Below are 14,523 nucleotides of genomic sequence, written 5' to 3'. Positions count from 1 at the left end.
CAACGGGACTTGGCTGGCCTCCAGAATACAACAAGCACTGACAGACCTACCTAACAAAGAAAAATGAACCATTGACACACAGGAAATGTACATCTTTGGAATGTTTAAGAACAAAATACTGCACAAAAACAAGGTAGAACAATTCTAATAGGTTGAGATATGATGAATATGATAGCAGTATGATGATAGGACAAATGTGCATGACAAAGCAAAAAAGCAAGTGAAGTGAAGTAAGAAAGGAAAGAAACCTACAAGGGTTTTTGTCAGGGCTGGGTGGGCATGCATGACTCAGATTCAGGTTGAGAGCAGGCAGGAGGGAGGATGATGATGGGGAGGAAGGTAGTGATGATGAAGGTTCCTCCTGGGTCATGCATTCGGGGTTGATCCAGAATGCCCTGGTACTCTGGTTACCTTTCTTACTGCTGCCGCCCTGCTGGTGGCCTGGGGTAGTGTCCCCCTGGCTGCTGTCGCCAGGCAGACGGTCCTTCTGAAGGAGTTTGTCCACCCGCTGGATGATACACTCCAGACTCTTGTCTACATTTACCCACACCTTCTCCTGGGAGGAGGGAATGAAGAGGGGAGGAGGAACACAAGAGAAGTACAGTGTAGGGGAAGGGAGAGAAGGGAGGAGAGACAAGAGAAGAGAATAAACAAAAGCCAATAAAATCTAGTGTTCCAGTCTAGACATCTGATGGACCAACAAACCAAACAAAAACACAACAAATCCCTCAGTAAACACACTGCTTTCCTCCTTACATACTGGAACTGGATTTAATTGCTCCTAAACCACGAAGGCTAAACTGGAGTTGACCTGTGAACCCCTGAGCCCTGGTGACCCCTTGCCTTACCCACTCCTCCTCGTGCCAGTCGATGTGTAGCGAGGAGCGGCTGTTGCATCCGCTCCACTTGGCCAGCAGCGTGTCCTGGTCGTTGCGCAGGACCACTTGATCGGTGGCGTCGGCGGAGGGTGACGCCTTGGAGGCGATGTACTCGGGGCGTGCCGCGTTCAGCGCTTGGATGGCCGAGGCCAGCAGTTTGCAGTCGCACTCAGTCACCAGCTGGCGAGTCTGAGGGTAAAGGTCATACGAACCACACAGCGGGAATTGAGCCAAGCGAGGCCGTTCTGTATTCTCTTCAGTCCACATGATGACAAATTAAATTGGTAAAATTATTTATTAATCTCTTTGGGTTTATGACTGAAGACAAAATACACACCCCACAAAGGTCAATAAAACAGCACAAACAGACCTGGTACCAGGCCAGGGGCTCTCCTTCCCCAACAGACCTGGTACCAGGCCAGGGGCTCTCCTTCCCCAACAGACCTGGTACCAGGCCAGGGGCTCTCCTTCCCCAACAGACCTGGTACCAGGCCAGGGGCTCTCCTTCCCCAACAGACCTGGTACCAGGCCAGGGGCTCTCCTTCCCCAACAGACCTGGTACCAGGCCAGGGGCTCTCCTTCCCCAACAGACCTGGTACCAGGCTAGGGGCTCTCCTTCCCCAACAGACCTGGTACCAGGCTAGGGGCTCTCCTTCCCCAACAGACCTGGTACCAGACTAGAGGCTTTCCCTCACCTTATCAGCCAGGATGGCGAGGGTCCTCTCCAGACCGTTGGCAGAGCGGTCCTTGGCGGCCCGGGACAGCCTCTCAGCATAGTAGCTGACCTGGGTCTTCAGGGTGTTGATGTGGGAGATGATCTCCTTGGCCCGGACAATGTCCTGGGGGATGTACACTATAGACTGACAGCTGGACAGGGCACTGCTGCAGGGACAGACAGGGTGGGGTGTTAAGAGAACACAGCATTTACCCTGAGTCACTCATACAGTACTCACAGACACAGAAGTCACAGACACGTAGACACAGAGACAGTAGTCACAGACACAGTAGTCACAGACACAGTAGTCACAGACACAGTAGTCACAGACACAGTAGTCACAGACACAGTAGTCACAGACAGTAGTCACAGACAGTAGTCACAGACAGTAGTCACAGACAGTAGTCACAGAGACAGAGACAGTAGATGCAGATGTGTAGACAAAGATGGTAAGAGCACACACAGGAACGTGAGTCTGAATGTACACTGCATTCTGGGAACTGAACTGAACTGTATTTCTGCAACATTCTCTCACACTGCTTGACAGATTACACACCTGGCTGCATACAATACATATCTGAATAATTCAACTCTGCTAGAATATTCTACTCTGCAGGTCTGGGACTGAGGTGAGCATCCATATCTGCATGCACAAGCCTGTTCCTCACCTGGAACACAGACAACACTATCTAGACATAGAACCACAGATGTTCAGAGTGAGGCAGACTGTTTAAGATGTAGAATGTACAATGCTATTGTTATGGATCTGTCGGTCTCTGTAGTTCTATGCCTCAAACCCCATAGCAAGCGCTCTACTGTAGACCACCCTCTGTCCATATACAGTAGCTTACGATGGTACTCACAGGCAGCCATTGTGGATTCACACTTACAGTGGTGAAACACAGGTAGGTGACTGAGTGACTCAGCCTTACAGCTAAACAACAAACTCAGTGACGGCGAACAAACTATTATTTCCGTGCAGAAAGAACCAAACAAACAGTGAGGAGAATAAAATGACTAAAGAACAGAATCAGAGTACATAGGAACTCACCATTCTTCCTCATAAACGCTGATTAGAAAATAAAGATGCAATTGGAAAAAATTAAAAAGCCAGAAAACTGAAAATCGTCGTTGAAATATAATTAAGGGGAAATGCCAAGGCTAAAAGCAGCATAGCATGTAGTGTATAATGAGAAAACAGACAGGAAGTCGGCCGTCAAAATACGGATCATGCAGTAGCACAGGAACAAGGGAAAACAGACGTACACGGATTTGATAAATGAAGCATTGCATTTGACAGTATGTTGTGGGGTATCATTCATTAACCACATAAATAATATCATTCTCAGGATGTGATTCTCAACTGTATAATGACGTTAATGTTTCGACAAAAGCAGTGGTTTGTGTTTAATGCAGGTATTCATTCTGCCTAATGGTGAAAACCTGTTAAAACACCGTAAACATGTTGTGATGCAGTCCAACGTTCCAATACCATTTTAAAAGGGGATGGGGAGAGATACAAGGGTGTTTCTCCAAAAACAGACTTCGGATTCACTTGATTAGAAATGCGTCCGTTAAAAACAAGACTTAAAAAGCCAAGCCCAAACACAGCCAGATAGTCTGTCAGTAGGGTTGTTAGCTGAAAAAATGTGTTGCATTGGCAGCAAGGACACACCTAATACAAAGGTCTAACCAAGGTTCTACCCCGGTTCCACCTCTTTGTGAGGTTCTGTACTCACTGTTTCTTGGCCTCCTCGAACTTGGTGATTTGCTTGCGCAGGCCGCTGTTCTTGAAGCCCTGGTAGTGGGCAGCGGGAGCCCCGATTGTCACCACGTCATACGTGTGGTCTGGGGGGAACATAACTATTAAGGCCAAAGTGGAGAGCTGCATGAACATCCAGGGGGGAACAGGGTATGGGGCTCAGCTCACCAAAGCCAGACTCATCCTGCACCCTCATCCTCTGGACATGAAGGTTGGTGGGTATGAACTCCAGCTTCCTCTCTGCCTTCAGGTTACTGGCCTTGAACGACGGACCTGGAGGAAAGACCAGAGAAAAGAGAGGGGTGGAATAGACAGAGTAGGATTCTCATGTTAAACCACAACAAACCACCTTAGACAGTTATCTGAGGCTGAAATAAGTTAGTGTGTTACTTGTAGTCGTGTGTGTGTGTGTACTGTACTAACCCTTGTAGTTGGTGAGGTCAGAGAGAGTCTCCTGGTAGCCGTGTGTGTGTACTGTACTAACCCTTGTAGTTGGTGAGGTCAGAGAGAGTCTCCTGGTAGTCGTGTGTGTGTACTGTACTAACCCTTGTAGTTGGTGAGGTCAGAGAGAGTCTCCTGGTAGTCGTGTATGTGTGTGTACAGTACTAACCCTTGTAGTTGGTGAGGTCAGAGAGAGTCTCCTGGTAGTCGTGTGTGTGTACTGTACTAACCCTTGTAGTTGGTGAGGTCAGAGAGAGTCTCCTGGTAGCCGTGTGTGTGTACAGTACTAACCCTTGTAGTTGGTGAGGTCAGAGAGAGTCTCCTGGTAGCCGTGTGTGTGTACAGTACTAACCCTTGTAGTTGGTGAGGTCAGAGAGAGTCTCCTGGTAGTCGTGTATGTGTGTGTACTGTACTAACCCTTGTAGTTGGTGAGGTCAGAGAGAGTCTCCTGGTAGTCGAGTATGTGTGTGTACAGTACTAACCCTTGTAGTTGGTGAGGTCAGAGAGAGTCTCCTGGTAGCCGTGTGTGTGTACTGTACTAACCCTTGTAGTTGGTGAGGTCAGAGAGAGTCTCCTGGTAGTCGTGTATGTGTGTGTACTGTACTAACCCTTGTAGTTGGTGAGGTCAGAGAGAGTCTCCTGGTAGCCGTGTGTGTGTACTGTACTAACCCTTGTAGTTGGTGAGGTCAGAGAGAGTCTCCTGGTAGCTGTGTGTGTGTACTGTACTAACCCTTGTAGTTGGTAAGGTCAGAGAGAGTCTCCTGGTAGTCGTGTATGTGTGTGTACAGTACTAACCCTTGTAGTTGGTGAGGTCAGAGAGAGTCTCCTGGTAGCCGTGTGTGTGTACAGTACTAACCCTTGTAGTTGGTGAGGTCAGAGAGAGTCTCCTGGTAGTCGTGTATGTGTGTGTACAGTACTAACCCTTGTAGTTGGTGAGGTCAGAGAGAGTCTCCTGGTAGCTGTGTATGTACAGTACTAACCCTTGTAGTTGGTGAGGTCAGAGAGAGTCTCCTGGTAGTCGTGTATGTGTGTGTACTGTACTAACCCTTGTAGTTGGTGAGGTCAGAGAGAGTCTCCTGGTAGCCGTGTGTGTACAGTACTAACCCTTGTAGTTGGTGAGGTCAGAGAGAGTCTCCTGGTAGCCGTGTGTGTGTACAGTACTAACCCTTGTAGTTGGTGAGGTCAGAGAGAGTCTCCTGGTAGTCGTGTATGTGTGTGTATAGTACTAACCCTTGTAGTTGGTGAGGTCAGAGAGAGTCTCCTGGTAGTCGTGTATGTGTGTGTACAGTACTAACCCTTGTAGTTGGTGAGGTCAGAGAGAGTCTCCTGGTAGCCGTGTGTGTGTACAGTACTAACCCTTGTAGTTGGTGAGGTCAGAGAGAGTCTCCTGGTAGTCGTGTATGTGTGTGTATAGTACTAACCCTTGTAGTTGGTGAGGTCAGAGAGAGTCTCCTGGTAGTCGTGTATGTGTGTGTACAGTACTAACCCTTGTAGTTGGTGAGGTCAGAGAGAGTCTCCTGGTAGCCGTGTGTGTGTACAGTACTAACCCTTGTAGTTGGTGAGGTCAGAGAGAGTCTCCTGGTAGTCGTGTATGTGTGTGTACAGTACTAACCCTTGTAGTTGGTGAGGTCAGAGAGAGTCTCCTGGTAGTCGTGTATGTGTGTGTATAGTACTAACCCTTGTAGTTGGTGAGGTCAGAGAGAGTCTCCTGGTAGTCGTGTATGTGTGTGTACAGTACTAACCCTTGTAGTTGGTGAGGTCAGAGAGAGTCTCCTGGTAGCCGTGTGTGTGTACAGTACTAACCCTTGTAGTTGGTGAGGTCAGAGAGAGTCTCCTGGTAGTCGTGTATGTGTGTGTACAGTACTAACCCTTGTAGTTGGTGAGGTCAGAGAGAGTCTCCTGGTAGCTGTGTATGTACAGTACTAACCCTTGTAGTTGGTGAGGTCAGAGAGAGTCTCCTGGTAGTCGTGTGTGTGTGTGTACAGTACTAACCCTTGTAGTTGGTGAGGTCAGAGAGAGTCTCCTGGTACGCGAGGATGATGTTCTGGTACTGAGTGACTATCTGTCGTCGTAGGTTCTCCCAGCATGGTGACAACTCCCCCAGCTCCTCCAGCTCACAAACCCTGAAAACACGTCAAACACACACACTTTGGCAACTTAGGCATTCAATTATATTTTATTAATGCACACTCAATTAACAAATCCCTGGACACGGTCACAAATGTGCATGTCGGTGTGTGTATATGTCTCTGTGTGTGTGTGACAATGTGTAGTAGTGTACCTGACAGCGTCCTCCTCCAGCAGTAGTTTGACATACTGTCTGGGGATGTTGAGAGACAACACACTTTCAGCCATCTGTTCTAGCACCCGCAGGTGGTGACCGTCTGTGGTGGGGAAACGATACATTCTGGACATGGTGCCTCCAAACACTGAGAGACACACACACACAGAAAATGCTCAACATCATCTAACACAATCTCTGAATCATTTATTTTGCTCCACAGGTCAAGTAATAAATGATAAAGGACCTGCATATTTCAAAAGGTCATATTTTGTCTCTGTGATGATTTAAAGTGTAAGAGGAACATGTGAAAAAGTATTTCCTTCCCAGAGGACAATAAGCCATTCCACTAATGTGTGTGTGTGTCTGGACAGACATCAGAGTGGTGACTAAGAAAAGCAACAATCTCTCACTGAGCGTAATGACATTTCTCAGTGAAACCTGCCATGAGGGACGGATCGGATGGATGTCCAGTCAAATCATTTAGAGCCACAGAAATCATTTTTTAGAACAGACAATGACATTAGGTGAAATGTTACGGAAGATGACACCGAACTGCATTTGTCTCAGGTGACACTTATGAAATATTGGCAGAGGTAGAGGTGGTGCCAGTGGGCTGAGATAATGGGACAGACCCAGCTGTCCCTCCTACCTGATGTCAGCAGGGTGTCTTTGCATAAAGATGCATATTTGGCTCTGACACCCATGGATTCTGTCAGGCTCTCATCCACCGGAAGCACGGTCTGTGGCACACAGGGATAGAAGAGTCACACATGCAGGATGCATGCACACACACACACACACGACCCTGGCCACGGTCTCGCAGGTCACGGGTGTCTGACATTTGGTGTCAGCGGTAGGGATCCTGCGGAAGTCTCAGAAGCTCACCCTGCCGTTGATGGCGTCTGGTAACCTGGCAACAGGCAGAGTCCTCTGGTCCCTCTTCTCCTCTATCTGCCAGGCAATGATGGTGATGTTCCCCACGTGCTTGTTCTCTGCAGATCTGTTCATCATTAACACACACCAACAGGGCTGTCAACGGCATCCCCCAGGAACACATAGTCTACAGTCAGCAACGATCAAACAGCAGAAAACTATGACAGACCCAAAACAATCTAGCTGAAAAATGTATAGGCTTCATATTTACATTACTATGGAGCCATACATTTAAGCATCCTCGTCTGTTCTAAGACAATAATCATTTGGGTGTTTACATTTGTCCCATTTCACAAATGTACAAGAATATATTATACATGTGTGAATTAGATTTTTCTTTTCTTCTCCCATATCCCAACTCCTCCTGAGACCCCCCTCACAGAGTGGGGTCACAGCCAGGGTCAGCCATTGATAACTAAAGAATGAAACAGGATTAGTGAGCGTTGGCAGCAAGGACACACCTGATACAACAGCAACCCTGGAACAATTAGGGTTAAGTGCCTTGAGCAAGGGCACATAGATTTTGTTTTACCTTGCCGGCTCAGGTTACTGGCACAGCGCTCCAACCACTAGGCTACCTGCCGCCTTGCCAAAGGCATGGCATATTTTATTTTTATTTTACCTTTATTTAACTAGGCAAGTCAGTTAAGAACAAATTCTTATTTTACGACGACGGCCTACCCCAGCGACGTCGGGCCAATTGTGCGCCACCCTATGGGACTCCCAATCACGGCCTACTGTGATAGAGTCTGGATTCGAACCAGGGTGTCTGTAGTGACACACCTAGCACTGAGATGCAGAACACCGCGCCACTCGGGAGCAATATGAAGATAATTATAATCACATACGAATCCTGTGTGATCAGAGAGGTGTTTATGGTAGACACCTGCGTCTCCCCTACCTCGGGGTCAGGTGTAACCTGCGTCTCCCCTACCTCGGGGTCAGGTGTAACCTGCGTCTCCCCTACCTCGGGGTCAGGTGTAACCTGCGTCTCCCCTACCTCGGGGTCAGGTGTAACCTGCGTCTCCCCTACCTCGGGGTCAGGTGTAACCTGCGTCTCCCCTACCTCGGGGTCAGGTGTAACCTGCGTCGCCCCTACCTCGGGGTCAGGTGTAACCTGCGTCGCCCCTACCTCGGGGTCAGGTGTAACCTGCGTCGCCCCTACCTCGGGGTCAGGTGTAACCTGCGTCGCCCCTACCTCGGGGTCAGGTGTAACCTGCGTCGCCCCTACCTCGGGGTCAGGTGTAACCTGCGTCGCCCCTACCTCGGGGTCAGGTGTAACCTGCGTCGCCCCTACCTCGGGGTCAGGTGTAACCTGCGTCTCCCCTACCTCGGGGTCAGGTGTAACCTGCGTCTCCCCTACCTCAGGGTCAGGTGTAACCTGTGTCTCTCATACCTCAGGGTCAGGTGTAACCTGTGTCTCTCATACCTCAGGGTCAGGTGTAACCTGTGGTTCTTCTCCTGCAGCAACTCCTTCACAGGAAACAGAGCTGAGCCCAATAAATACATCTAGGTCAGGAGAAAGAGAGAAAGCGAGAGAATAAAAAGAGAGAAAGTGAGGGAGAGAACGAGGGAGGGAGTGAGCGAGAAAGGATACAGAGACAGACATCTAAGAAAACAACACTCCCAAGGTGGCTGGTGAGGGGAGGTGATGAGAGGAATGGGACTGACCTAGTAGTTTATTATCTGATGGGAGCAGGACATATTACTTGGTGTTTTAATCTTATCTAATATTCTACCCACCGTGCCCTGAGAGCGGTCCTTGACGTCGTACACAGACATCTTATCTAATATTCTACCCACCGTGCCCTGAGAGCGGTCCTTGACGTCGTACACAGACATCTTATCTAATATTCTACCCACCGTGCCCTAGGAGCGGTCCTTGACGTCGTACACAGACAGCTTATCTAATATTCTACTCACCGTGCCCTGAGAGCGGTCCTTGACGTCGTACACAGACAGCTTGACCTGCGTCTGCTGGTTGATCAGAGAGTCCTGGAAGAAGGCTATGCTGCTCAGGAATATAGGGTTATTGGTGCCCTGTAGGGGGAAGCAATCAATCAATGAAGCTCTCATTGTTGCTTCATCTAAACTGTACACATACAGAAAGATATTAGTTAACAACGTTCTAAAATCATGTTTTATTGTCACATACACCAGATAGGTGCAGTAGATTGTGTTGTTTTACAGGGCCAGCCATAGTAGTACGGCGCCCCTGGAGCAAATTGGGGTTAAGTGCCTTGCTCAAAGGCACATGGACAGATTCTTCACCTTGTCGGCTCGGGTATTCAAACCAGCGACCTTTCAGTTCCTGGTTCAAACTTTGAACCGCTAGGCTACCTGCCGGATAACAACATCCTACAATCATATAGGAACACAACAGAGCAGTGCAATGGACGGCCCCAGGGGGCAGAGGGACGACGGCCCCAGGGGGCAGAGGGACGACGGCCCCAGGGGGCAGAGGGACGACGGCCCCAGGGGGCAGAGGGACGACGGCCCCAGGGGGCAGAGGGACGACGGCCCCAGGGGGCAGAGGGACGACGGATGATGGTCTGTCTCACCTCGATGATCTCCGTCTGGGCGTGTTTGGTCCAGAAGGCCTGGGGAGGGGTGGTGCAGCTCACTGCCACAAAGCTGTTGGGTTTCCGCTCCAGAGCTGGGGTCACCAACTCATTACAGGCTGGGGAGGGAGGGACACAGCACGTTGGAACGCACGGAACAAGAAATGAAAGACAAATTCCTTTAGAAGTTAATTTACTGTACTCACCCACACTGAACTCTAGAACAGGCTCATCTGGATCCTGGCTGTTCCCTACAAAACAGCAAAGTAGCATTAACTCATACAAGTCATTTTCCACTAATTCAGTTGGCAGAAATGAAAGGACAACAGTGATAAAAACATGTTGGTGTACCTTGATATACAGACTGGATCAACAGGATGTGTACAAGGCAGGAAGTCATTCCATTACCAATTGTTCATCACATGACCTCTCATATTGTTTGTTTCCTTGATATACAGACTGGTTCAACAGGATGTGTACAAGGCAGGAAGTAATTCCATTACCAATTGTTCATCACATGACCTCTCATATTGTTTGTTTCCTTGATATAGTCTGTGTCCAACACACAACCCTTTCCCATTCTCACCTGCGAGTGCCAGGCCAATCATCTCAGAGGAGAGGTCAAAGGTGTTGGCCCGGTACACTGACCAGGGTCTCTGGTGGCGGGGGCTACGCTCTCTAGCCTCCGACATCCTGATCCTGCTGGCCTTCTCCAGGGGGGAGGAGAGGCACGGGTGGTGGTGGTGAGAACACACACCCTTGTACTGAGCCACTCCACGGCCCCGCCTGGGCCTTCCTCTACGAGCTGAGAGAAGGAGGGAGCGATAGGGAGAAAGAGGGACAATGATAAACATAAGGGACCACACCAACTATACGTCCAGTCACATCTCCACTCTGACCAGTGTTTCTCTCTCTCTTCCCTCTCTGTTCCCCCCCTTCACCTTCTCTGCTCACATTTCACTTTTGGTGCAGGAGCACTGCAGGCTGTGGAGGTGGCTGGACTCCCAGAGGAGAGGCTAGTCCACATACAAAGAGAGAGAGGGATGGACGGAAATATATATATATAGAGAGACAGGGATGGAGGGACATCGACAGAGAGAGCAGCACGTGTCTGTGAACATGCAGTTAGACATCATTACTCTGCTTCAGCAGCATCCCCAGGGCACTGCATCCATCTCTCTGCTGCACAATCTGCTCTCAACCGCATCTGACAAATTAGATTATGTGTGTGTGTGTGTGTGTGTGTATGTACTGTTCCTCAGTGTGTGTCTATGTGTATACTCGGGTCTGACTGTCTAGCAAGGCTTTCGTCCATGGAATCCTAAATTCAGAGTTTTGATACAGTGGATGCATGGTCTTTGTTTGTTTGTCCCATCAATCTACACACACACACACACACACACACACACACACACAACACCCCATAATGACAAAGTGAAAAGGTTTTGATTTTTCTAAAATATATATTTGGAAAGGCACACACCTATCTATATAAAAGGTCCCACAGTTGACAGTGCATGTCAGAGCAAAAACCAAGCCAAGAGGTTGAAGGAATTGTCCGTAGATTTCCGAGACAGGATTGTGTCCAGGCACAAATCTGGGGAAGGGTACCAAAACATTTCTGTAACATTTAAGGTCCCAAAGAACCCAGTGGCCTCCATCATTCTTAAATGGAAGAAGTTTGGAACCGCCAAGACTCTTCCTAGAGCAGGCCTCCGGGCCAAACTGAGCAATCGGGGGAGAAGGGCCTTGGTCAGGGAGGTGACCAAGAACCCTATGTCGTCACACAGAGCTCCACAGTTCCTCTGTGGAGATGGGAGAACCTTCCAGAAGGACAACCATCTCTGCAGCACTCCTCCAAATCAGGCCTTTATGGTAGAGTGGCCAGACGGAAGCCAAACCTGAATAATAGGAACATGACAGCCCGCGTGGAGTTTGCCAAAAGGCACCAAAAGGACTCTTAGACCATGAGAAACAAGAGTCTCTGGTCTGATGAAACCAAGATTGAACTATTTGGCCTGAATGCCAAGCATCAAGTCTGGAAGAAACCTGGCACCATCCCTACGGTGAAGCATGGTGGCAGCATCATGCTGTGGGAATGTTCTTCAGCGGCAGGGACTGGGAGACTAGTCAGGACCAAGGGGAAGATGAATGGAGCAAAAGTACTGAGATATCCTTGATGAAAACCTGCTCCAGCACGCTCAGGACCTCAGACTGGGGCGAAGGTTCACCTTCCAACAGTACAACGACCCTAAGCACACAGTCAAGACAACGCAGGAGTGGCTCTGAATGTCCTTGAGTGGCCCAGCCAGATCCCGGACTTGAACCCGATCGAACATCCCTGGAAAGACCTGAGAATAGCTGTGCAGCGAATGCACTGTATAAGCTGGCATCAACTGAAGAAGGGTCTGAATAGGCATAAATGGAGCAACTTGTGCCCTTCACGCAAAATAACAATGAGTGGTGACAGACGTTTTTCTCAATGTTTGAACTGACACTTTCATATCAGTGATGCGTTTTCCAAATAGAGCACATTTCTGCTCTCGCTCTTCATCACAAAACCATCCAATGTCCCTCCCACTCCTCATCCTCACCCCACACCTCCCCCTCAGGGGACATAGTTCGTCCAGGGAATGCCCTCAGCCATTGGCCAGTTAGCCCAGGAACCAGGTCTCTCCTCAAACAGGAACAATTAGCCCATTTACACTGAGGCTGGAGGCTGTGGGTAGTAGACCAGCCCTGGTCTACTTAACAGCTTCAATAGAGATCCACTCTATTTCTGTCACTGCTAACAGCTGGAGTATAGTAGCTAGCAACAGCCCACAGCACCAGGGCTAGAACACCTCAGAGAGACTAGGTCAGACAAGGAGGAAAAGGTCAGAGCTGCTTGCTTTCACATACGTCTATTGACAATACCCAGCTTAGTCAAGATGATCAACACTGCCTGGATGTACCGTATAAACAAAACCACTTATCAAGGTTCCATTGAATGCTTTGTTCCTCTGTGATACCACAGGTCCACTGCTGTGTTAAATGACAAGTGTTGGGCTGATATGTAGGGCATCCTTTATGCAGAGAGCCTTTCTAGCATTCATGTGGACTTTCCCAGAGATTTAGCTGTGGCGAGATAATATAAACAGCAGGATTCTGATGGAACCACTCCATCTGCCCCCTATTGTCTCCATGGTAACAACAGTGCACTCTTCAAAGTATCACTCTGGGCCTTGCTCAATGAAACACATTGACCAGGTTTCCTGAAGAAAAAGGTTGACTTATTTAGTTGGACTGTAAGGACATAGACATGGCAGAAGGGTTAGTCATCAGCTTGACTGGAAGGCACATTACTGTGTGTTATGATGATGATGATGAGTAGGAGCAGAAGGAGAAGGACATCCTGCTAGCTTAATGATGTCTGCTCTGATCAAGTAGGTAAACTTCCCCTGCAGGCCAGTGTTTCTCCTAGGTTGCATCAAGGACATCCTGCTAGCTTAATGATGTCTACTCTGATCAAGTACAGTGCCTTGCGAAAGTATTCGGCCCCCTTGAACTTTGCGAACTTTTGCCACATTTCAGGCTTCAAACATAAAGATATAAAACTGTATTTTTTTGTGAAGAATCAACAACAAGTGGGACACAATCATGAAGTGGAACGACATTTATTGGATATTTCAAACTTTTTTAACAAATCAAAAACTGAAAAATTGGGCGTGCAAAATTATTCAGCCCCTTTACTTTCAGTGCAGCAAACTCTCTCCAGAAGTTCAGTGAGGATCTCTGAATGATCCAATGTTGACCTAAATGACTAATGATGATAAATACAATCCACCTGTGTGTAATCAAGTCTCCGTATAAATGCACCTGCACTGTGATAGTCTCAGAGGTCCGTTAAAAGTGCAGAGAGCATCATGAAGAACAAGGAACACACCAGGCAGGTCCGAGATACTGTTGTGAAGTTTAAAGCTGGATTTGGATACAAAAAGATTTCCCAAGCTTTAAACATCCCAAGGAGCACTGTGCAAGCGATAATATTGAAATGGAAGGAGTATCAGACCACTGCAAATCTACCAAGATCTGGCCGTCCCTCTAAACTTTCAGCTCATACAAGGAGAAGACTGATCAGAGATGCAGCCAAGAGGCCCATGATCACTCTGGATGAACTGCAGAGATCTACAGCTGAGGTGGGAGACTCTGTCCATAGGTCAACAATCAGTCGTATATTGCACAAATCTGGCCTTTATGGAAGAGTGGCAAGAAGAAAGCCATTACTTAAAGATATCCATAAAAAGTGTTGTTTAAAGTTTGCCACAAGCCACCTGGGAAACACACCAAACATGTGGAAGAAGGTGCTCTGGTCAGATGAAACCAAAATTGAACTTTTTGGCAACAATGCAAAATGTTATGTTTGGCGTAAAAGCAACACAGCACATCACCCTGAACATACCATCCCCACTGTCAAACATGGTGGTGGCAGCATCATGGTTTGGGCCTGCTTTTCTTCAGCAGGGACAGGGAAGATGGTTAAAATTGATGGGAAGATGGATGGAGCCAAATACAGGACCATTATGGAAGAAAACCTGATGGAGTCTGCAAAAGACCTGAGACTGGGACGGAGATTTGTCTTCCAACAAGACAATGATCCAAAACATAAAGCAAAATCTACAATGGAATGGTTCAAAAATAAACATATCCAGGTGTTAGAATGGCCAAGTCAAAGTCCAGACCTGAATCCAATCGAGAATGTGTGGAAAGAACTGAAAACTGCTGTTCACAAATGCTCTCCATCCAACCTCACTGAGCTCGAGCTGTTTTGCAAGGAGGAATGGGAAAAAAATTCACTCTATCGATGTGCAAAACTGATAGAGACATACCCCAAGCGACTTACAGCTGTAATCACAGCAAAGCAAGGCAAGCAAAGCAAGTATTAACTTAAGGGGGCTGAATAATTTTGC

The 14,523-nt window shown here is 48.1% G+C and overlaps 1 protein-coding gene across 16 annotated transcripts in view; it reads right to left on the bottom strand.

Annotated features, from left to right (window-relative positions):
- LOC109882097 (inositol polyphosphate-4-phosphatase type I A-like) overlaps positions 1 to 14,523 on the bottom strand; it is a 43,151-nt gene that overhangs the window by 11,101 nt on the left and 17,527 nt on the right. For 4 of the 16 annotated variants that reach the window (XM_031792684.1, XM_031792688.1, XM_031792689.1 and 1 more), the window contains exons 2-16: positions 10,161 to 10,379; positions 9,781 to 9,825; positions 9,575 to 9,693; positions 8,937 to 9,053; positions 8,443 to 8,522; positions 6,966 to 7,080; positions 6,730 to 6,820; positions 6,078 to 6,225; positions 5,789 to 5,919; positions 3,524 to 3,628; positions 3,333 to 3,441; positions 2,645 to 2,662; positions 1,574 to 1,760; positions 849 to 1,067; positions 253 to 556 (exon numbers count right to left, since the gene is read on the bottom strand). In XM_031792684.1, the coding sequence (XP_031648544.1) occupies positions 253 to 556; positions 849 to 1,067; positions 1,574 to 1,760; positions 2,645 to 2,662; positions 3,333 to 3,441; positions 3,524 to 3,628; positions 5,789 to 5,919; positions 6,078 to 6,225; positions 6,730 to 6,820; positions 6,966 to 7,080; positions 8,443 to 8,522; positions 8,937 to 9,053; positions 9,575 to 9,693; positions 9,781 to 9,825; positions 10,161 to 10,266 (1,894 nt within the window). In that variant the 5' untranslated portion in view covers positions 10,267 to 10,379. Of the gene's footprint in view, positions 1 to 252; positions 557 to 848; positions 1,068 to 1,573; positions 1,761 to 2,644; positions 2,663 to 3,332; positions 3,442 to 3,523; positions 3,629 to 5,788; positions 5,920 to 6,077; positions 6,226 to 6,729; positions 6,821 to 6,965; positions 7,081 to 8,376; positions 8,400 to 8,442; positions 8,523 to 8,756; positions 8,871 to 8,936; positions 9,054 to 9,574; positions 9,694 to 9,780; positions 9,826 to 10,160; positions 10,380 to 14,523 lie in introns of those variants that run through there. The other 12 variants (XM_031792693.1, XM_031792694.1, XM_031792695.1 and 9 more) reach the window with 8 other exon arrangements.

The sequence above is a fragment of the Oncorhynchus kisutch genome, linkage group LG16 (assembly GCF_002021735.2).
Source record: "Oncorhynchus kisutch isolate 150728-3 linkage group LG16, Okis_V2, whole genome shotgun sequence".
In the NCBI taxonomy this organism is placed as follows: Eukaryota; Metazoa; Chordata; class Actinopteri; order Salmoniformes; family Salmonidae; genus Oncorhynchus; species Oncorhynchus kisutch.
The sequence above is the reverse complement of the archived record's forward strand: the minus strand, read 5'-3'. Positions and strand labels throughout refer to the sequence as shown.